Source organism: Cetorhinus maximus, chromosome 3 (assembly GCF_964194155.1).
Source record: "Cetorhinus maximus chromosome 3, sCetMax3.hap1.1, whole genome shotgun sequence".
Lineage (NCBI taxonomy): Eukaryota > Metazoa > Chordata > Chondrichthyes > Lamniformes > Cetorhinidae > Cetorhinus > Cetorhinus maximus.
In genome coordinates this window covers 201,369,656-201,392,620 of record NC_135881.1, presented here as the reverse complement: position 1 = coordinate 201,392,620, position 22,965 = coordinate 201,369,656, and the positions used below count along the sequence as shown (strand labels likewise).

General features: G+C 41.6%; 1 protein-coding gene across 2 annotated transcripts in view; it reads right to left on the bottom strand.

Annotated features, from left to right (window-relative positions):
* Positions 1 to 22,965, bottom strand: part of sacm1lb (SAC1 like phosphatidylinositide phosphatase b) — a 71,965-nt gene that overhangs the window by 19,579 nt on the left and 29,421 nt on the right. Inside the window, exons 5-15 of one of the 2 annotated variants that reach the window (XM_078539621.1) lie at positions 22,491 to 22,640; positions 19,350 to 19,409; positions 17,173 to 17,206; positions 13,238 to 13,339; positions 11,553 to 11,638; positions 10,110 to 10,196; positions 9,609 to 9,641; positions 9,359 to 9,427; positions 9,171 to 9,250; positions 4,304 to 4,402; positions 3,997 to 4,135 (exon numbers count right to left, since the gene is read on the bottom strand). In XM_078539621.1, coding sequence (XP_078395747.1) covers positions 3,997 to 4,135; positions 4,304 to 4,402; positions 9,171 to 9,250; positions 9,359 to 9,427; positions 9,609 to 9,641; positions 10,110 to 10,196; positions 11,553 to 11,638; positions 13,238 to 13,339; positions 17,173 to 17,206; positions 19,350 to 19,409; positions 22,491 to 22,640 — 939 coding nt within the window. The remainder of the gene's footprint in view (positions 1 to 3,996; positions 4,136 to 4,303; positions 4,403 to 9,170; positions 9,251 to 9,358; positions 9,428 to 9,608; positions 9,642 to 10,109; positions 10,197 to 11,552; positions 11,639 to 13,237; positions 13,340 to 17,172; positions 17,207 to 19,349; positions 19,410 to 22,490; positions 22,641 to 22,965) is intronic. The other variant, XM_078539622.1, reaches the window with a different exon arrangement.

Genomic DNA, 22,965 nt, shown 5'->3' with positions numbered 1-22,965 from the left:
CAATTAGGGATGGGCAACAAATGCTCCCCTAACCAGTGACGCCCATAAAAAAAATTCAAATATTCCCTCTAATTTTGTACAATCCATTATTAAGCTATGTAATATTGCATCTCAGAACTCACCCCGTTATTCTTCATGACAAATAGTGCAAATCTTATAAACATTCTATATTACATATGAATAATGAATGAATAAATTCATAAATTTAAGATGTACAAATTCATGAAAGCATATAAATCAATCTGCATCCATTCATCATTTAATATTAATAATGTAGCAATTGCTATTTACGGTATTTTATATTGGGATAATGTCAAACTTGTATATTGTGAACACATTTGAAATAATGTTTATGAACGCTATTCATGAAAGTAATGAGACAAGACTTATTTCTCACTGTATACGTTGCAGGTATAATGGACAGAATTTTCTGCCCACCGGGCCCGACCCAATCTCCAGTGGGCTGGGAGCCGATCCCAGCCGGAGAAACAGGCTCTGCCACCATTTTACGTGGGCGGGCCAATTAAGGCACACCCAGCGTGACATCTGGCGGGAAGTGCGATGCGCTTACTGTGCGGGCGGGGGGGGGGGATTCCTCAAAAGCGAGAGTGCGCTCTTTTGCACATGCGCACGAAAGAACGCACAGCAACCTGAGGCTAAGTGTTGCCTCAGGGAGATTGCTTACACTTTTAAAAAGATTAAAAATTGAAAAAAAAAATCCTTAACATGTTCCCTCATGTGACAATGCCACATGAGATGGGACATGTTCATAAATTACAGTAAAACTTTATTAAACTGTTTAAAACCCTGCATGAAACCTCATCCCGCCGGAGGATGAGGTTTCATGTTTTTCCTATTGCCCGCCGGGGCTCCTGGCCTGCCCTCCAACCTTAAGGTTGGACGGAGAGGTCCTTTAATTGTTTAAATGATCTTGTCAATGGCCTCAATTGGCCATTGACAGGTCGGCAGGTGCGCAGCTGATTTTGCTGCGCCCCCGCCTTCCTGAAAATTTAAATGGGCCGGGATGAGGTCAGGGGTTTCCCCCAACGTCATTTTACCCGTCGGCGACTGGACCCCGACCCCCTGCTCGCCGACAGCAAAATTCTGCCCAATGTTGAAATAGTAAGCATTCAAAACTCTGCTATCCATGTCCTTACACCAAGTTCCATTCACTTGTCAAGCCAGTGCTCACTGACCTACAGTCACTCCCAAAGACCTGATTTTAAAATTCTCATCGTTTTCAAATCCCTCCATGGCTTTGCCCCTCCCCATCTCCGTAATCCCCTCCAACCCCACAACTCTCCGATATCTCTGTAATCCCCTCCAACCCCACAACTCTCCGATATCTCTGTAATCCCCTCCAACCCCACAACTCTCCGATATCTCTGTAATCCCCTCCAACCCCACAACTCTCCGATATCTCTGTAATCCCCTCCAACCCCACAACTCTCCAATATCTCTGTAATCCCCTCCAACCTCATAACTCTCCAATATCTCTGTAATCCCCTCCAACCCCATAACTCTCCGATATCTCTGTAATCCCCTCCAACCCCACAAATCTCCGATATCTCTGTAATCCCCTCCAACCCCACAACTCTCCAATATCTCTGTAATCCCCTCCAACCCCACAACTCTCCAATATCTCTGTAATCCCCTCCAACCCCACAAATCTCCGATATCTCTGTAATCCCCTCCAATCCCACAACTCTCCAATATCTCTGTAATCCCCTCCAATCCCACAACTCTCCAATATCTCTGCCCTCCTCGAATTTTGGTCCCTTGAAATCCCCGATTTTAATTGCTCCACCATTGGCACCCATGTCTTTAGCTACCTAGGCCAAAGCAATGGAATTCCCTTCTAAAAAGTACCCACCTCAAACTCTCTTTCCTCCTTAAAACCTACCTCTTCGACTGAGCTTTTGGTAATATCTCCTACGTAGGTCAGTTTCAAATCTTGCTTTATAATGCTCGTGCAAGTGCCTTGGGACGTTTGATTATGTTAAATGTGCTATGCTAGATAAATACGAGTTGATATAAATCTAATACAGGAGCCAAGGACTTGTGTGCAAAAGCTCCAGGTAATTCTTTTTGTTAATCAATTTGTTTCTAAAAGAATTCAGTTTTACAGTGCTTTTTTAGTAAAGCCCCTGGTTATCAATGTTAAATAGTAAACTGAGTGAACATAGTTTAGGGGAGTTTGGCAGCGAAATGACAAACATTGAATTGCTAAGAAAATTGGCTACATGGTCAATTTTGAGAATCAACAACATGGTTTGCTGTTAAGTGTACAAGCAAACCTAAGACAGGTTACTCTAGAATATGTTCAGAATTTTTCCTAAATTAAAACTAGAAGCAGATCAATTTTCTCTGGTCATATTATAACGGTCACTGAGGTTTGGAATAAATCATCTTTGGCAATGCAAAAAGATCTCAAATTGCAATGTTCTGCCTTGGCCCCTAGTCTGTCCACTGCAGGACTTGAGAAAAGGCGATAATTCTAGACTCCATGAGGCAGGGGGTTCCCAAAACAGAGGTAGTATTGTAGGAGTGGGTAGAGAAGACTTGCAGGTGATTCTCCGGCTATGTCTGGAGCAACCCCTATTGGGTTCCCAAAGATGAGATTTTGGGTTTCAAGCTTCGAGACAGCAATGGCGCTCAGACTGAGTTTTGACACAAAGCTGGGTGGGAGGGTGAGCTGTGAGGGGGATGCAGAGATGCTTCAGGGCGATTTGGACAAGCTGAGTGAGTGGGCAAATGCATGGCAGATGCAGTATAATGTGGATAAATGTGAGGTTATCCATTTTGGTAGCAAAAACAGGAAGGCAAATTATTATCTGAATGGCTATAAATTGAGGGAGGGGAATGGGCAACGAGACCTGGGTGTCCTCGTACACCAGTCGCTGAAGGTAAGCATGCAGGTGCAACAGGCGGTAAAGAAGGCAAATGGTATGTAGGCCTTCATAGCGAGAGGATTCGAGTACAGGAACAGGGATGCCTTGCTGCAATTGTACAGGGTCTTGGTGAGACCACACCTGGAATATTGTGTGCAGTTTTGGTCTCTTTATCTGAGGAAGGATGTACTTGCTATAGAGGGAGTGCAGCGAAGGTTTACCAGACTGATTCCTGGGATGGCGGGACTGACATATGAGGAGAGATTGAGTCGATTAGGACTATATTCGCTGGAATTCAGAAGAATGAGGGGCAATCTCATAGAAACCTATAAAATTCTACCAGGACTAGACAGGGTAGATGCAGGAAGGATGTTCCCGATGGTGGGGGAGTCCAGAACCAGGAGTCACAGTCTGAGGATATGGGGTAGACCATTTAGGACTGAGATGAGGAGAAATTTCTTTACCCAGAGAGTGGTGAGCCTGTGGAATTCGTTATCACAGAAAGTAGTTGAGATCAAAACATTGTATGCTTTCAAGAAGGAGTTAGATATAGCTCTTGGGGTGAAAGAGATCAAAGGGTATGGGGAGAAAGCGGGAGCAGGCTATTGAGTTGGATGATCAGCCATGATCATAATGAATGGCGGATCAGGCTCGAATGGCCTACTCCTGCTCCTAGTTTCTATGTTGACAGCTGTGAGGCCCCTTAATTGTTCGTGTTTTTTTCTCTGCTGGGCAGGCGTGGCTTAATTCCCTGTTCTCTGAGGCCCGATTGGTGCTATAGCCACAACCTGTAAAAAGGTGGGTCTTCCCTTTATTCAGGGCAACCCAAGTCGTTTTAAAATCTCCCCCGCTCAACAATTAGCCCTCTCCTCCAGCCCAACAACCCTCTAAAACACCACCCCACCCCTCCAATTTTCACTCTGAGGTCGTACGAAGTCTGAGCCATTAAAATGGGGTCACATTGGGAAATAGTTTGGGAAGCATTGCCTTGACGAGTACTGAATCCTGTTTCACTCACCGATTACAAGCACTGGCATATCTGAATTAAGAGTATGTTTAAACATTAAATCCCCACTAAATAATAAGCTTGTAAAGTGCTTCTAACCTGAAGCTGTGATTGGAGAGAGCGGCGTGCTAACAAGCTTTGCACCACGTTTGTTCGATCCAAACAGTCAATGCAATTGGTCCGGAAAGTTCCTTCCTGCTGTACCAGCATCTTCCCATCAGAATCCACCAAGAAATAACTATTATTAAAACAGAAAAAAACAAGTGACCATTTTTTTTTTAAAAAGTTAAAAATGGAACCAGGCAATTTCTCTTTAATCAAAGTATCATTACTTTCATATTTATTAGGTAACGAACTGACTTTTTAAAGATTTCTTTTTCATATTCAAGACACGAAAACTACCCACCCATACTCATCTTGTTGGTCTGCTACACGATCCAAAAGGATTTGGAGCCGGTCCCATCTCATACGGCTGCATTCCTTGTGGAAATCAAATGCACAATATCTACAAAATTGACAGCACAATGATTAGTGAACTTTAAAAATAAATAATTCATAAGCATTACGACCATAATGGAGGGTAAAGTATATATTGTGAAATCCTAGAGATAACAAGGCATGGCTGAGGTTTCAGCTGATGAATTGAGGCCGAGCTGCAGGTTGGCGATTTCAGAGGTTGAAGTAGGCGGTCTCAGCAATGGCACGGGTGTGTGGTTGGCAGATGGTCCAGTGGTCCAATGTGACACCCAAGTTTGCGAACAGTCTGATTCAGCCCGTCACAGTTACCAGGGAGTGGGATGGAGTTAGTGGCCAGGGAACAAGTTTGTGACAGGGAACTGAGTTAATGGCTTCGGTCTTTCCAATTTTTAGTTACAGGGAATTTCTGCTCAACCAGGGCTGGGATTTGCACCAGCAACCTGATCATTTAAAGACAGCAGTGAGGTTGAGAAAGGGAGTGGTGAGATAGAGCTGGGTGTCAACAGCCGACATGTGAAAACTACACTGGGCCTTGCAGGATGTCGCCCAGAAGCAACTTGTAGATGACAAATAGGAGAAAGCCAAAGATAGATCCTTGGGGTACACCAAGTAGGAATGGGAAGAGAAGCTTTGCAAGTGATTCTCTGGCTATGTCTGGATAGGTGGACCAGCTTAATTCCATGCTGTAAACACTATGTAATATAGCAGAGTGAGCTCACCTGCATGACATGAATAATTGTTGACTGCAAAAATGCTCAATTTCTAATAGCAGTATTAATTTATTTTTCTTTTCTTACTTCATGAATTTTGCACTCATCACCTTGATTAATGTTCAGAAGAATTTCCATTTCTGGCATGGCCAACTATTAAACATCACCAGGAATGTGGTGGTTAGCTGCAGTGATAAACTACCTTGACTGTCCTTTCATAACTACTCCCAGTCTGAGGTGGAAAGTCAAGAGCACGCCTAAGTTAGCCCGACCACAGAAAACATGCTGAGTCAATGACGGTAACGTCTGGTGGGTGCAAATCAATACCAGCCTCCTGCTGAGATTCCAACAAAGTAGATAATCTCAGCTAAAGTGTCTCAGCCCCAAACTCAGAAGACCAACACCAGCTGAGACAATGAGATGTTTTTCACTACCTACAGTGGGTGTTCTGGGGCGTCTGGGTGAAATTGCCAATGAATGCTCAGTTCTGCAAGCTTAAACCACCAGGAATTGAGTTAAAATTGCCTAAAATAATACACAACGCGTACAGTCAGAGCCAGGTCTTACAATAAAAGGCTAGTGCCTAAATTACTAGAGTTTGCAGCGCCTCAAATCAAAATTGAGCATTCCCTGGTAGGCATGACACAGGCACATACAATTTATTCTAGTCTTTCCAAGGACTCCAAACTCTATTCTATTGCACTATTGTGGAACTTGTGTTTTCCATACCAACCACCCTAATGACCTCAGTGAGTTTGCAAGTAAGTGAATGCGAGTGAGGAGCGAACACGCGAGCGCAAGCGAGAATGAGAAAGAACGAGGGAGAAAGTGAGTGTGGGAAAAAGAGAGAAACAAAATGGACAAACATGTAAAGCGCCTTTCATATCCTCAGGGCACCTTGATAGTCTTCACTTTTTGAAGTGTACTCCTATAGGGGTTACCACTGTCTAACCTCCAAGCTTCACATGGTCTCATCTGCTGGTGTGGGCAGCCTGCTGTTTCTCTGGACACACTCTCAATTCTTTCCCTTAATTCAAATCTGTACTTCAAGGAAAATCCTGGGCCAGAGCTGATGCCACATAGGCCAAGGTGCTTGCCCCAGGTGCAGACAGGTCCACCTCATTTTATAGGGCACTACTCAAGTGACCAATTCTAGATATATTGCTTTATGCCTGAAACAGTAATAATGGAAAAGGCTGTTTCTCTTGAAGACAATAGAGGATATCCTCATCTATACTCCAGTAGAAAAAAATGGTCTGCCCAGCCTAACCATTCTCTTTTCTAGTGAATCCAACTGATCACATTAGAAATTTCTGAGGGAAGGGAAGAAAGGTATGTATAACTGGACTCAATGGATGAGCTATTTACCCCTTAAACCACGACAATCTTTAATGGATGACAGAAAGGCTAGATTAAAAATTCTGCACAACATTTTTAAACGCCACATGCGCTTTACCACTTCAATCCTGCTGTCAATGTTTGCAATCTTCCTAACCCAAGGCCACAACCATCTAAAAGGACAAGGGCAGCAGATAGATGGGAACACCACCACCTGGAAGATCCCCTCCATCCTGGCCTGGAAATATATCTCATTCCTTCACTGTCGCTGGGTCAAAATCCTGGAACTTCCTCCCTAACAGCACTGTGGGTGTACCTACACAACATGGGCTGCAGCGGTTCAAGAAGGCAGCTCACCACCACCTTCTCAAGGGCGAGGAATGGGCAATAAATGCTGGCCCAGCCACCGAAGCCAACATCGCGTGAATGAATAAAAAAAATCAATTGATTTTAGCCTTGCAAAAGGTACAGTACCATTAGAAGATAATTTAATAACAATATTCACAGGCATAGCAGGGAAAAGTCTGCTTATGCATAATGTAAAAAATATTTTATTTTCAATCGTCTCATAAATAGAGGAGCCACAGATGCACTAAGTGCATCTGGATTGTAGACATAGCATAGCAAGCGTGGGAGTCAGTTGGTCTGCGGACCTCCGTAACTGGAAACTTAAATCAGAAACAAAGTGGAGGAAAATGAAAATAACCTGATAAACATCAGCCAACACAGTTTAAAAAGTAGTTCGTGTTACCTGATTAATCTCATGAATTTACTGGAGGAAGCAAGATAGCCAAAGTAACAAGGGGGGAAGACATACAAGGCTTTTAATAATGTGACACATGACTGAGCCTTTACAAACTACACTCGGTTAGTTACAAGGATAAGACACTGACGAGGATTAGCAACTGATCAGTGGTACGAAGAAAGGAGAGGGGTGTTTTAGAGTCACAAAATTATTACAGCATAGATGGAGGCCATTCTGCAGTACTCAGTCTCTCCTGATTCTGTCATACAGAAATAGATTCATAGTCTCAGTATAAGTGGCAGCAAAATTTGCAAAATCACACCTGTGAACTCAAAGGATATAGCTCAGATATGAGTTTGCACCTGGGCTGATGAATGGCAAACAAAGTTTAATGCCAACAAGTGTTCCACTGTATTGGAAGCAAAAAATAGGAAACTCTCTCTGCTCCAGGAATGGATGGGAGATGCTCAGAGGGGAGTTAAGAGAAATCAAGGGGTGTTAGTTAACTTGGAGCAGTTCACCAATTCCAAATAGCATGAGGCAGAAACAGCACAATGGTTTGCATAAGGCCTCACGAACTCATGCGATCTCCTGACCAATTTCAATAAGAATAGGGCACACACTTCCAGTGACTGCAACCCAAGGGGGCCAATTCACATCTGAGGGACAGTGTAGAGGAGCGGAACACGAGCATCCCATACGTTAAAGTGTTCAGCTACAAGGAGCAGCTGGAGTTGAAAGATGTTATTTTGTGCAACTGATGAGCAAATTTTATAGAGAGGTACTACATATGAAATACTGGGTCAAATTAAATCTGAAACAATGCTTTCAAGCACATTAAAGCTCCAGAGCATGAGAGCAAAGGCTCAGGGTTATGAAGGGCAAATTTAAAACAGATGGTAAGGGAGTATTTCCTAATGCAGGGGGTGATGAATAACTAACAGATTGAAATGTGGTTATGATTGAGGCTCAGGGACTGAACTTATTTACAAAATAGCTGTGCTGGCTGACATTTATATCAAGTTATTTTCATTTTCCTCTATTTTGTTTCTGATTTCAGTTTTTTCCAATTAGTACAATAAGATGATACAGAGGCTACATTTTGGAAAAAAAAATCAAATGGGCTTTCCTTTCTTGAACCTTCCTTTGAAAGTTAGTTTGGGTCAGTTTGTAGCACACTCACCACATCAGAAGATTGTGCGCTCAAGCCCACTTTCATACTTGACACGATAATCTAGACTGACAAGCCAGTGGAGTACTGCTGAAGTGCCGAACCATCAAGCTGGTATCTTGTGGATAGGACATCAAATAAAGGGTCTACTATTTTGTTTTACTGGTTGGATGTTAAAGATCCCAAAAGCACTATGCAGCAAAACAGGAAGCCCTCCCAGAGTTTTGGCCAACATTTCTCTCTCAGCCACCAACATCAAAAATGAATGATAAAAGCAAAGAACTGCGGATGCTGGAAATCCAAAACAAAAACAGAAACAGAAATACCTGGAAAAACTCAGCAGGTCTGGCAGCATCGGCGGAGAAGAGCACAGTTGACGTTTCGAGTCCTCATGACCTTGAGTTCTGTTGAAGGGTCACGAGGACTCGAAACGTCAACTGTGCTCTTCTCTGCCGATGTTGCCAGACCTGCTGAGTTTTTCCAGGTATTTCTGTTTCTGTATCAAAAATGAATGTCCTGTTAAACCTATTTAATTACGGTCAGTGTGTCATGTATTTATCTATTGAGCAAATCACTGCATTCCAACGTATCTAATTGCGAAGTGCTTTGAGGTATTTCTGAGGAGGCATGACAAGACTATATAAATGCAAGTCTATCTTTCTTTTCTTGAGAACAGGCAGTCCAACACCCATTTCGTTCATTGTCTTCCTGTGCAATAAACGCAAGACAAGAAGGAAACTGCAGTTGCTTGAGTCACTTCTAACAATTTTTTTTAATAAATAGAAAGAAAAGATTGATAGCATTAAGCTCTCCAGGTATAGTGGAAACGTACTTAACCATCCCATTGCCCAAGCTTGAAGCCATTTTGGAGAAAACCTGTTCAAGGGATTTTTCAGGACCCTTCTGGTCAACCTGTAAAGTGAAAATATTTAAAAAAAACAAAATAGTGTGTCCCACTTTCATCAAAGATAAGAATTCACATTTTAGTATGAAGACATATTTGACAAAAATAAAACATACCAAGTTAACTATCACTTGCTTCCCATAACTAATGAGCTGCGAATCAAAATGCCTTTGAAAGCCATCCATCTGAAATCAAAATTAAAAGATGTTTAGAATCCATTTTAACAAAAAAAAACAGCCAAAAAGCATCAATAATCTAAGTAGTGCACTAAAGCGCTAAAACTGCTCTCTATGGCTTAGGTAGTTATTGAAAGGACAAGCAATACGACACAGCACAATAATGCATTATGCAAATTTCTACACTCACCATATGGAGCGCAATTTGCTGCCCAGGTATATTCTGGAGGGAGTGAAAATGCCAATTTCTGAGCAAAAACAAATCACTTGCCCTATTCTTAATACTTAACATCTAAGTACTTAACACCTTGGTTGCACTGAAATCAGAATTAGAAAGAACGCTACATGTATAACCTCAATTTGAAAATGAAATATTTTCCAACATGTCACATTCTAGTTTTTAACCAACACAATTATCTTAAAAAACATGGTTTAAAACAGGTTTGTGCATAGCCTGAACAGTGTTGCTTAACTACACGAATTCAAGTTGTTTTTCCAAGCAACTAATATATTTGAAACATAATAGGCAACTCTGCCAAGGAAAATTACACATTTATTGTATTCAAAATGAGTATTGGTACAAAACAAACCTGCAAACATACATAAATCAGCACAGTAAAACTCTTCTCTTACTGCAGGTCAACAGGCTCCTTACGGAAACTTGTCATTTTGTGTTTTCAAACGTACTCACATGGTTCATGGATTTACTGATCTGGGGCTTTGGTTTGTATCTCAAGTTTGGCCTTTGTGACCAGAAAAAGGGAATTGATCCTCGTGTCTTGAAAACAGAAAAAAAATCAAAGGAGAAATTTATTCAACATCGGCAGCCTTTAAGGTATGGAAAGCAGGTGGTGTTCATAGCAGCTCTGCTACTAACACATTCTACTTTCATACCTTTATGCCACTATCGGTACCTCCTTTAGCCATTACCACTGCCAATAACACTCCCTTCGTCTTTTTGTCCATGACATCTTTGTCAATCTCTCCTTAGCCCCCATCTATCACTGACCTTCTTATCCAGTTTCACCTGCTCCACCCCCCCCCCACCTTAAACAGCATAAATTTCATAATTTCTACTTCTCTTTAGCTCTGATGAAGAGTCATATGGACTGAAAATGTTAACTCTGTTTATCTCTCCACAGATGCTGTCAGGTCTGCTGAGCTTTTCCGGCATTTTCTGTTTTTATTTCAGATTTCCAGCATCCGCAGTATTTTGCTTTTATCTTAGGGATAAAAAAATGTTTTTCTTACTAAACAATCTTTCTTTCCTGGTTCATATTGACTTGATGTTCATTCTCAGAGCCAGGCACCCCACCTCACCAGAACAAATTAGTTTCCTGAAGATCAACAACTTGCATTTGTAAACTCTACTGTGTGCATCCACTGCCGTACAAAGTTCCTTTCGCCCATCATCTTTTTTGCTGTTGACATACACTGGCTTCCTAGTCCCCAACACTAATATTAAATTCCCATTTAAAACCCTTCATGGCCTCCCTCCTCCCCATCTCTGCAACATTCTTCTGCCTTAAACCGCTCCCCAGAACTCTGCATTTCTACGACTCTGGCCCCTTACACATTCCCCCTTACACATTCCCCACTCTCTTCACACTACTATCACTGGTTGTGGCTTGAACAGTCCAGGCCATACGCTCTGGAATTTTCCCTCTAAACTTCTCTGGCTCTTCAATTCCCTCTCCTCCTTTAAAAACTTGGTTAAAACCCATCTCTTTGACTACGATTTTAGTCATCCTTCCCTAGTACTTTCTAGGACTTGATGGTGATATCTGATTACACATTTGGGGAGAAGCCGCCTTCTTTAAAAAGGTGCTTATTAAATGCAAGCTATTGTTGTCCTGCCCTACTACCCCATACCATTTGTAGCAAAGTCTTCAGCCACTGTGACTACACTCACTCTGCCTCCCTGCCCACCTTCTTTAAAGCCTTCTCAAAGCCCATCTTTTTGCCAAGACCTTTGGTCACCCCTCCCAATTTCTCCGTTCACAGCTCAGCATTCATTTTCCGTTACCATTTCCGTTTGGGAAGTGCAACGGGATGGTTTTCACATCAAAGGGCTAAAGAAATCTTAAGTTTCGTTGTCATGTAACAAGCTCAATACACAGTGGAAGTTACTTACTTGTACAAACGATACTTTATAACCATTGTATTGTATTATTTGTTCGGTCTCTACAAAATTTGCAGCATGTCCTTCAGAATCAATACCTAAAAAAGTTTATATAGAGTTTCAAAGGTTTAAATTAATCATCCAAATTAAATTATAGGTTATGCCTCTCAACTAAAATGACAACTTACATAAAGACCTAACCTCTAATAATTCTTATTTTCTCCAATGCATCTCATTTCAATTTGCCAAATTACCTGAAAATGGGAGACAAAACAGGAATAGAAAATAGCAAAAGGCCTATGCTGGTCCAAGAGCAATTGGATAAAGTACAGAGTTGACAACCAGGAATTTAAAAGTAAATGTAAAAAAAAGTTACACAGATGCGAGCATAATCTATGTAGCAAAAACAGTTCTCTACTGGCTTAGCAACAATGATACAAATATTTAGTCAATAAATGTTGCAATATGGAAATTGGAATCCCCAAAACAGCTGTGGATATAAATTTATAAGTATTATTCACACAACAAATGACAAAGTTCATATTGAAGGACTCCTAGTTTGCAGAAGATTGAGGGAAAATTGTTTGCTTGATGGACAAACACAATTTTCACTGAAATACATGACCTATACTAGTTAACTTTCCTTCCCTATACATGCACTAATTCTTGGTCCGAAAACCTGTCTTCAGACTGTCTACCCAAATGCTAGTGTTTGTTTGCAACAAGCTAATAGGAAATCATAAGCACAAACCTACATCCTACCTTTGTGTGGCACAGTGCAATGGTACACCAACACTTTTATGGCTGTACTTTCTCGAAAAAAAAATCATGAACAACAGATAAGAGATGCCTTATGGTGCAATTTAGCTCATCCATTCAGGAAAACAGAACTCAAACATTTTACTTTTCAATTATAACATAGCCTGAATCTCAAGTTGAAATGAACAGGTCATTGTTGGTATTGCCATAGGAAAATCTAGACCCCGATCTCATCCCATCAGCTAGAGGGATGGATCTTAAATGAAGCAAAAAATATCAACTCCACAAAAGAACCCTACACCCAGGAGGTCATTTTAGATCATTTTCTTCCTAACATCAGATCTAGATCAATCTTCACCAGCTTTAGCCCATGCGTTTTGTTCTACTGCACAGTCCTAGCTTTAAATAGTGCTTCAAGTTTACCTCATTGATATCACTGAATATTTTGAGGCATTATAGAAGATTCCCTCTGGACAAAAGACTCCAATTTTCTCCAGCCATTCTTTATAATATTATGCAACAACATCCAAGATCGACCTTATGGTCCATCTCTGCACTTGTTCCACAGCCGGAATGTTACTTTTGTGTCTTAGTGTCCAAAAATAGACAAACCTCGAGGTGTAGTTTGAACTACACCATACAGTTAAGAGAACACCCCTTGTTATGTCTCGTCAATTACATAGTTAAGGTTTGTTAATGCCAATTACATTGCTAAGTTTAAGAGAAAAATGGGATGGGTATTAATCATCTTTGAAAACATATAACTAGGGGATAGCGGGGACACTGGGTTGTGTGGGAGGAGAGCAGTGAGACTGAACAAATCAATAAACTCTCTCAGTAAAGAAAAGTTGCGTGTCTTGATTTCAGCTAAACCAACCAATTCGGATCCTGTTAACATCCCTCAGCTAACTGATCACCAACAGGATCTGTCCACTTACCTCGAACATAGTACCGGACTCCCGCCCTGAAACAACTCCTCCTGGAGAGAACCGTCCAGTCAAAATATTTTCCATTTATGCTGCAACGTTTCACAGTCAAGACTGAGATAAGAGATAGATGGTTAAGGATATTAAAAATAAGTAGCATTGTGGAGATTCTATCATTTGAAGGATTTACTACAGGATGCATATTGCATTTATCATTTCAAAAATATCAACTCCAAATTTAATACAACAAAGTTTTAAGGTGAAGGTCATGTATGGTCTACTAGGTTTGCAAACATGAAGCATAGTATTTCTATAACGATCTTTTGCTGAACAACAGCGCTACAAAAATAGGCAGTTAAATAGAAAAAGATTGAGATATTTCATGAGTACATAAGTTCACCTAATTAAATTGAGAACTTTATCCAAGCTGGCTGGTAAAACCTACACCTTTTACCCAAAAACTGCTAACTATTGTAATGGTTACAACAAATACCAATAATTAGCTCTTACCATTATTTATAAAACGCGATTAATAGTCAGTGTAATCTGAAAGACCTTTTGAGGGTTTACCTGTGAAGTAAGTTTGTCAGCATCCTAGACACTCAATTTATAGTTGAAAGCTACACAACACTTAATTTTGCAATCACCCTCATTAGATAGATCCAAAAGTGTATGTTTCTCAATACACCCATTTCCTGAAGGTATGCAGCTCAGGAACATCTCATGCAAAACTGTCAAACGAAATATAAATTTGATGAATTGTATAATTCCATTACCTCTGAAGTGCACTAAGTCACAAAAATCATGATGCCAGCCTTGTCACCAATTTAAAGAAAGTGCAATTGATTCTGCACCTCATCTCAAAGAATACTTAAAATCTGCTCAGGACATTTATGTTAAATATCTCAAAAACTATTGGACTATTTGCGAAGGCAGCAACACTTCTGTCAGTACAGATAACTGCAAAATTTAGAAAGCAAAATGTATGAGCACCTTGTTAACTCCAGCTCTGCCCTCCAGATACCTTATTAACTCCAGCTACTTTGTTAACTCCAGCACTGACTTCCAGGTACTTCGTTCATTTCAGTACCAACCTCCAGATACCTCGTTAACTCCAGCAACAATCCCCAGGTGCCTCTAACTGCAGTACTCAATTCCAGTTACCTCATTAACTCAGGCACCTTATTAACTGCAGCACTGAGCCCCAGGACCTCATCAACTCCCGGTACCTCTAACTCCAGTACTGACTCCCACATACCTCGTTAACTCCAGCACTGATCTCCAGGTACTTTGTTAACTCCAGCACTGAACCCCAGGTACCTCAATAGCTCCAACACTGACCCTCAAATATCTTAAGTCAAGGTACCTCCAACTCCTGCACTGACCTCCAGGTATTGCTCTTAGAGCACAAATTAGCTCCACCACTGACTCTAAGCAAAATGTAAAATCCCACTGCCTCAACATTCTGATAAAAGGAGGGATGTGAAAAAGGTTACAGTTCAGTGCATCAATCTACAGAATTTCTCATTACTTGTTTTCACCATAATACGCTTGTTACGAAAAAGCTCCAAGTGAGTTACAGGCACCTCAAACAAACAGACTTCATGATATGCTCTCCAATAAAACGGGTGACAAAACACATCAAACTATCAGGTTTCCCCTTTAATACAAGTGTCACTGAAATGCTCCAGGGATCAATATTCCACTTCCAAAAAAAAACCCAAAAATATTAAAAAGTAAATCCCTTCTGAAATTACATGCTGGGTAACCCAATAAATCCCCAAAGCACCATACATGTGAGGAAGCTAATCTAGGTTATAAGAAGCTTTATAAGTTTCCCAGTTAAGATTGTTTATTGTTAGGAATGGAGGAGTCATCATTTTATTGAAAATCCCTTTTCCATTTTAATGGCCATCATAGATCTACTAGATTGGTGTGCGGATAAAAATGTAACATCCAGCCATTAATCAACAGCACACTGATAAATACTCTATGGCTGAAGAAAGTTGTACAAATTGATCTAATTCATCTCTTTTGCCTTGTTTCAAGACCCATGAAGGGCACTCACAACGATAAAAAAAACTGTAATGACCATTAGATTGAAAAATTAAGACTATGATTTTAATCTAAAAAAGCACAGCAGAAAAGTTAAAAGAAATAAAGAAAACGGATTGTGAAAGAGAGACAAGATAAGAGCGTTAGGTGCCCGTTAGTCATTTTCAATCAGTCAGCCAAACAAAGAGACAGCTCTGTGTGAAATGGAAGTAATAGGATGTCTCCTCCAATGTGTCATGACTTCAGAGGCATTCAAAAGGAACTGCTCTTCAATAAAATCCCCATCCAATAAGTCAGTAAAGACAAAAGCAAAAAAACTGTGGATGCTGGAAATCCAAAACAAAAACACCTGAAAAAACTCAGCAGGTCTGGCGGCATCTGCGGAGAGGAACACGGTTAACGTTTCGAGTCCGAATGACCCTTCAACAGAACTAAGTAAAAATAGAAGAGAGGTGAAATATAAGCTGGTTTAAGGGAGGGTGGGACAAGTAGAGCTGGATAGAGGGCCAGTGATAGGTGGAGATAACCAAAAGATGTCACAGACAAAAGGACAAAGAGGTGTTGAAGGTGGTGATATTATCTAAGGAATGTGCTAATTAAGGGTAGAAAGCAGGACGAGCAAGGTACAGATAGCCCTAGCGGGGGTGGGGTCGGTGAAGGAATCAAAAAAGGCTAAAAGGTAGAGATAAAACAATAGATGTAAATACATTTAAAAATAATGGAAATAGGTGGGAAATGAAAAATCTATATAAATTATTGGAAAAAAAGGGGGGGGATCGGAAAGGGGGTGGGGATGGAGGAGAGAGTTCATGATCTAAAATTGTTGAGCTCAATATTCAGTCCGGAAGGCTATAAAGTGCCTAGTCGGAAGATGAGGTGCTGTTCCTCCAGTTTGCCTTGAGCTTCACTGGAACAATGCAGCAGGCCAAGGACGGACATGTAGGTGGGCATGAGAGCAGGGTGAAGTGTTGAAATGGCAAGCGACAGGGAGGTCTGGGTAATGCTTGCGGACAGACCGAAGGTGTTAAGCAAAGCGGTCGCCCAGTCTGCGTTTGGTCAGTAAAGACTTTGCAGCGACTGTCACTTCAAATTCTGTGAAAGCTGGAATTCCTTTCGCCCAATGAGGAGGTGTATAAGTCAGCGATGAGTATAAATATATGCAATAAACATGACAGCAAGCAGGAAATAGCAGCCCAAAGGAAAATGACAAAAAGGAGTCAGTTAGGAATGCAAGAAATATTAATCCGTTAAATTTTAGAACCTTCATAAAATAATACAAGAAATGAAACTGTGATGAACAGTTACAGAGGTGAGAAAAATCAACTGAGGTTAATATACTGCTGACAGAAGCAGTAATACTGGAATTCAACAATGCCAATATTCTACTGCTATGTAGACATTACAACACAATTATAGTTATGTCAAAGATGTAACCTAACAGTGAGGATACATCTCATTGTTAGGGAGAATGGCTTTCAGCCTCAGGTCCTCACACTGGAACTTCCTCCCTTAACTTCTTTGCTCAGATGAGTGTGAAAGGTCCTATGGCACTATTTCAAAGAGCAGGGGATTTATCCCTGGTGTCCTGGCCAATATTCATCCCCATTCAACATCACAAAAAACAGATGGTCTGGTCATTATCACCCTGTTGTTTGTGGAAGCTTGCTGTGTGCAAATTGGCTGCTGTGTTTCTTACATTACAACAGTGACTACACCTTATTCATTGGCTGTAAGACGTTTTGAACCAGCTGGTGGTTGTGAAAAGTGCTATATAGATGTAAGCTTTTGCTTTACAAACAAGGCTCCTACTAACGCCAATTTACACTTTGACAAGGCATTTTGATTTATAATTCCTATAACCACTACTTCAACACCAGTTTGCAAAAGGATACAGCCATGAATCACTGGAACAGCAAATCTATGAAGCTGTTTGGGAGAAAAGAACAATAAGTTAACTCAGCTGGGAATGTTTTAGAACTGGACAGATATCAATATTCGTTAGTTGGCAATTGGGAATGCAATGCTTTGAACATAGTACTACAATTTTAAAAACAAAAGTGGTGGTCCGTGTTCAACAAGGGGAGATGCTAAGTCACTTTCTCATTGTGTAAAATAAAGGAGACAAGATGGCTAGGCTTCCTGCTAGAAAATTAAGAGGTTAAAAACTAGGAATCTGTGGACATTCAAAACAATTGAGATTAATAAGACACTGCCAAGGGATGGTGTCCCAAGTGGAATGGGGTCCCAACCACTGGCAGCATCCTCCTTTTAATGTACTGCTTCAACACTTTTGGTCTAAAGGAAGATATTTAAAGTGCTGACAATCAGTTAAGGTGAATAATACAACTGCTGTGATCGTCAAGTATTTTTCTAACCAATCTGCTGTAACAACAGCAACATTCGCATTCTTAAAATGTCAGAAAAATATTTAATTACTCATTAGAACATAAGGAGATCCCTATTCCGCAGTTAATACTTAAGTGCGCAACTCAGTCATACATTCTGCCTCCACATGTTCCTCTTCCACATTTTGAAACAAATACAGATTCACAGAATCATAACAGCACAAAAGGAGGCCTTTTGGCCCATCATGTCTGCACTGTCTCTCCAAATGAGCATTATGACCTATTGCCCTGCGTTTTCTCCGTACCTTTGCACGTTCTTTCTATTCAAATAATCATCTAATGCCCTCTTGAATGCCTCGATTGAGCCTGTCTCCACCACACATCCAGGTAGTGCATTCCAGACCCGAACCACTTGTGTTGTGAGAAAGTTTTTTTCTCATGTCACACTTGCTTCTTTTGCAAATCACTTTAAATCTGTGCCCTCTCTTGAACGTTTTACAAGTGGGAACAGCTTCTCCCTATCTACTCTGTCCAGCCCCCTCATGATTTTGAATATCTCAGCCTTCTTCTCTCCAAGGAAACAGTCCCAACCTTTCCAATCTATCCTCATAGCTGAAGTTTCTCAACCCCGGAACCATTCTTGTAAACCTCTTCTGCACTGTCTCCAATGTATTCACATCCTTCCCATAATATGGTGCCCAGAACGGTACACAATATTCAGTAATGAACCCCAAAGGATAATGCACAGTTCTGAATGGTTGAAGTAACATAAACGCTAACAGCTCTGTCTCCAGCCCAGAAGTTGAGAATGCCATTAGGGAAAAATGGGTGTAACAGTTTATCTTGGTCCACAGGTCAGGAGTGTGATGGAATACTCTCCACTTGCCTGAATGAGTGCAGCTCCAACAACACTCAAAAAGTTTGACACCATCCAGGGCAAAGCAGACGGCTTGATTGACACCTCATCCACAAACATTCACTCCCTCCACCACTGGCGCACAGTGGCAGCAGTGTGTACCATTTACAAGATGCGTTGCAGGAGTTTACCAAGGTTCCTTAGGCAGCCATACCATCTAGAAGGACAAGGGCAGCAGACACATGGGAGCACCGCCACCTAGAAGCTCCCCTCCAAGACACTCACCACCCTGACTTGGAAATATATCACCGTTCCTTCACTGTCGCTGGATCAAAATCCTGGAACTCCCTCCCTAACAGCACTGTGGGTGGACCTACATCACATAGACTGCAGCGGTTCAAGAAGGCAGCTAACCAGCATCTTCTCAAGGGTAATTAGGGGTGGGCAATAAATGCTGGCCTTGCTAGTGACACCCACACCCCATGCATGAATAAAAAAACAACTTCGTTTCCATTTCTAATGCTGGTAAGGGCATGGCTGGATTAGTTCACTTCTATATCCACTTCTACGCAGACTTCTTAACTCAACAGTCCTGTCCCAACACATGAAAAGACTGTGACACAATGTATTGATTATTGCACAATACAATACTGACTTGCAAACTGAATTCAGTGTTTAACAGTATTAGCTAAATTATTAATGCAGGTAGAGAATTAGCTTTCTACTGGGAATGCTTCTGGAAATGACAATGAATTGCACACCAGTCCTCCGTCCTTTCAGCATAAGATTGGGCAAGATTTTATGGCCTTCTCCTGTGCTGTATCTTTTTTACGATTCTAAACAAAACCTGCATTACAAAAGAGCTCACCTCTGGCTGTGCAGCAAATTCCCGCAGGAGGTGCCCATTCCATACAAAGCGCTGATCTGCCTGCAAGGATAATGTCATTGTAAACATGGGTACAATGTAAACATCCCACAGAACACACTGTTTAATTAGATACACGCAGCTTGACGGTAAAAGTTCAAACCTGCAATACCTCCCATTCAACAAGATGAGCTTACCTCTGCTATATACTTTCTGATATGGATATTGCAGAACAGCCCACGTTAAAAACAGCTTCCTTAAAACCAGGATGGTGCCAACCAGCTTTTGAGAACGACTCCAGCTGCTCAAATGGCAGCTCTTGGGGTTTAACAGAGCCAATGTGCAAGCACCATGGGACATTCTTCTGTTAAATAGTTGTTGTTGATGTTAGTGCAAGTCTAGTACACAGACGAGCAAAGCAGATGTGTGGTTGGCAATATAGTCAATCTGTTTCTCCCTGAGAGCTGCCAAAATTACTCCATATCTTATTCCGCACACAAAGTCAAAATGAGGGTTGGATCATTCTTAAATTGGAGCTTGGCAGACTATCCACTGCTAAAGTCAGTCTCAAAACACTAGCGTTGCTAAGTGATACCAATTACTCCAGGCTACTGCAGGCAATCAAATCCAGCCGACTCTACATTAAACACATCTGAAAATGAATCACCCACATTTACATTATTAGAATCTGTATCACCTCAGATTCACCATTACCCATCTGGTTCACTAATGTCCTTTAAGGAAGGAAATCTGTTGCCCTTACCTGGTCTGGCCTACATGTGACTCCAGATCGACAGCAGTGTGGTTGACTCTTTAAATGCCCTTTGAACAAGGGCAATTAGGGATGGGATATAAATGCTGGCCTAGCCAGCGACGCCCACATCCCATGAATGAATGAAAAAAAACTATAGGTTGACCTTTGTCAAGCTGCTTAACTTAAGTAAAGTTTGGAACTATATGCATCTGCTCTGGTATTTTCTGTATTCCAATCTCATTTCATTCCAAACCTTTTAACTGTGCGGGGTGGAACATTTCCACCCATTATCCTAAGCGTGAAAGGGAACATGGTGAAAAAATGAACTGCAAAATAAACATTTACACAATGTTATACAAAACAATGAAGTTTGCTGCATTTGAAAAATAGATATTCTAAAATATTCATGTGGTGGTGGTGTTACAGTACGCTCAGGGAGTCCAAGTTGCATGTTGTAGCCTGGAGCCATGGATAGTGATGGTAGAGACTCCAAAGTTCTTTCCATCACATGGCTGTGCAGGGAGCTCTCCCGCTCTTACTGCCTGCTGTTGGTGTGTTGCAAGGACTTGCAGGTTGACACTCAACCTGTTTGGCCATGTTATGAACAGATCTTCCATGGCCATCAAGTCCTGAAGTAGGACTTGAACCTGGAGCTTCTGGCCTAGAGGTAGGGATACTACCCACTGCGCCACAAGATCTCCAAATATTGAAACAATATATATTTTTTAAACTCTCAATTATTTTTCCTCACAATCCATGACGTTTCTTTCAAGATTGATTAATACTGAATTTATTTTATACAGCATCCCGGCTTTTAATGCCAAAGGCTTGTGCTCCAGAACTAGTTGTGCCCCTAGCCAAGGTGTTCCAGTGCAGCTACAACACTGGCATACGCATGGCAATGTGGAAAATTGCCCAGCTATGCCCTGTCCACAAAAAGCAGGTAATATCCAATCAGCTAATTCCTGCCCCATCAGTCAGTAAAGTGATGGAAAGATACCCCTGACAGTGCCATCAAGCAGCATTAATCTGCCAACAACCTGCTCACCAATGCTCTGTTTGGGTTCCACTTGGCTCCAGTCCACGTTACAGCCTTGGTCCAAACATGGGCATAAGAGCTAATTCCAGAGGTAGGTGACTGCCCTCGATATCGAGGCAGCATTAGACCGAGTGTGGCATCAAGGAGCCCTAGCAAAATTGAAGCCAATGAGAATGAGGGAGAAAACTCCACTGGTTAGAGGCTTACCTAGCACAAGGGAAGATGGTTGGTAATGGAGCTAATTAGTCCCAGGACATCGCTGCAAGAGTTCCTCAGGGTGGTGTTTTAGATGCAACCATCTTCAGCTGTTTCATCAGTGAACTTCCCTCCATCAATAGGTCAAAATTGGGAATATTTGCTCAAGATTGCACAGTCTTCAGTCCCGTTCATAACTTCTCAGATGATGAAGTAGTTCATACCACATGCAGCAAGGCCTGGATAACATTCAGACTTGGGCTGATAACTGGCAAGTAACATCCATGCCACGAACATGTGAAGTATGACCATCTCCAACAAGAGAAATTCTAATCACCTTGCCTGGACATTCAACAATACTACCTTCGTTGAATTCCCCACCATCAACATCCTGGGGGGGAATCACCACTGACCAGAAACTTAACTGGCCAACCACATAGAGAATGTGCTAAAAGAATAAGTCACAAACTGGGTATTCTGCAACAAGTGACTCAACTCCCTAAAGCCTTTCTACCACCTACAAGGCACAATTCAGCAGTGAGAGGAAATAACTCTCCCACTTGCCTGGATGAGTGCGGTTCCAATAACCCTCAAGAAGCTCAACACCATCCAGGACAAAGCAGCCCGCTTGATCAGGACTCCACCACCACTTTAAACATTCATTCTATTCACCAACGACACACAGTGTGCACCATAAACAAGATGTGCTGCAGCAACTAGCCAAGCCTCCTTCAACGACACATTCCAAGCCTGCTAACTCTAACACCGAGAAGGACAAGGGCAGCAGGCACATGGGAACACCACCAGCTGAAAGTTCCCCTCCAGATCACCCACCATCCTGACTTGGAAATATATCACCATTCCTTCATCATCGCTGGAACTCCCTACCCAACAGCACTGTAGAAATACCTTCACTACACAGACTGGAGGGATTCAAGGCAGCAGTTCACCATCACCTTCTCTAGGGCAGTAAATGCTGGGCTCGCAAATGACGAGTACACCCCATGAATGAATTTTTTAAAAAATGCCTGACAACCCATGTTGGAACTGTTCCTGCAGCACTACAAAATGTATTCCCGACCATACTTTGTAGTTGTGGAGCAGACTGTACACCTTGACAAGAGGATGAAGAATATGAGGCCAGAGTCCACCTTACCCTTTCCAGCAGCGTCATCTCCTGGAACTCTGGACTAGTGTTGGCTAACCGCTGCAAAGTGTGAGTAATGTCATAGGTCGTGGAGAAGTAAAAACCATCGGTGTTAAGAACATTGTTCAGCATTGCCAGGAAGGTCTTGTTATCTAGCATCTGTTGGAGAAGAACATACCAGTAATATTTGGTGGGGGAACATTTTCCAACATTGTACAAGTACAGCAAGTGATGGGCGGAACTCAGCGTCACATTACCCCAAGCCTTTAGTAATATCTTAAGTCATACAAACATAAAACAGAATCAGGACGAAATGAGTTGCATTGATTAATAAACTCCTTCGTGGACTTTATTAGTGTTTAACTGAGATCAAGCGATGGAGGAACCAGTGCAACTGAATTGAAACAGATTCTGTACACCTGGTTCAGCGGTAGCGTTCATGCTTCTGAGTCAAAACGTCAGGAGTTTAAGACCCACTTATGTG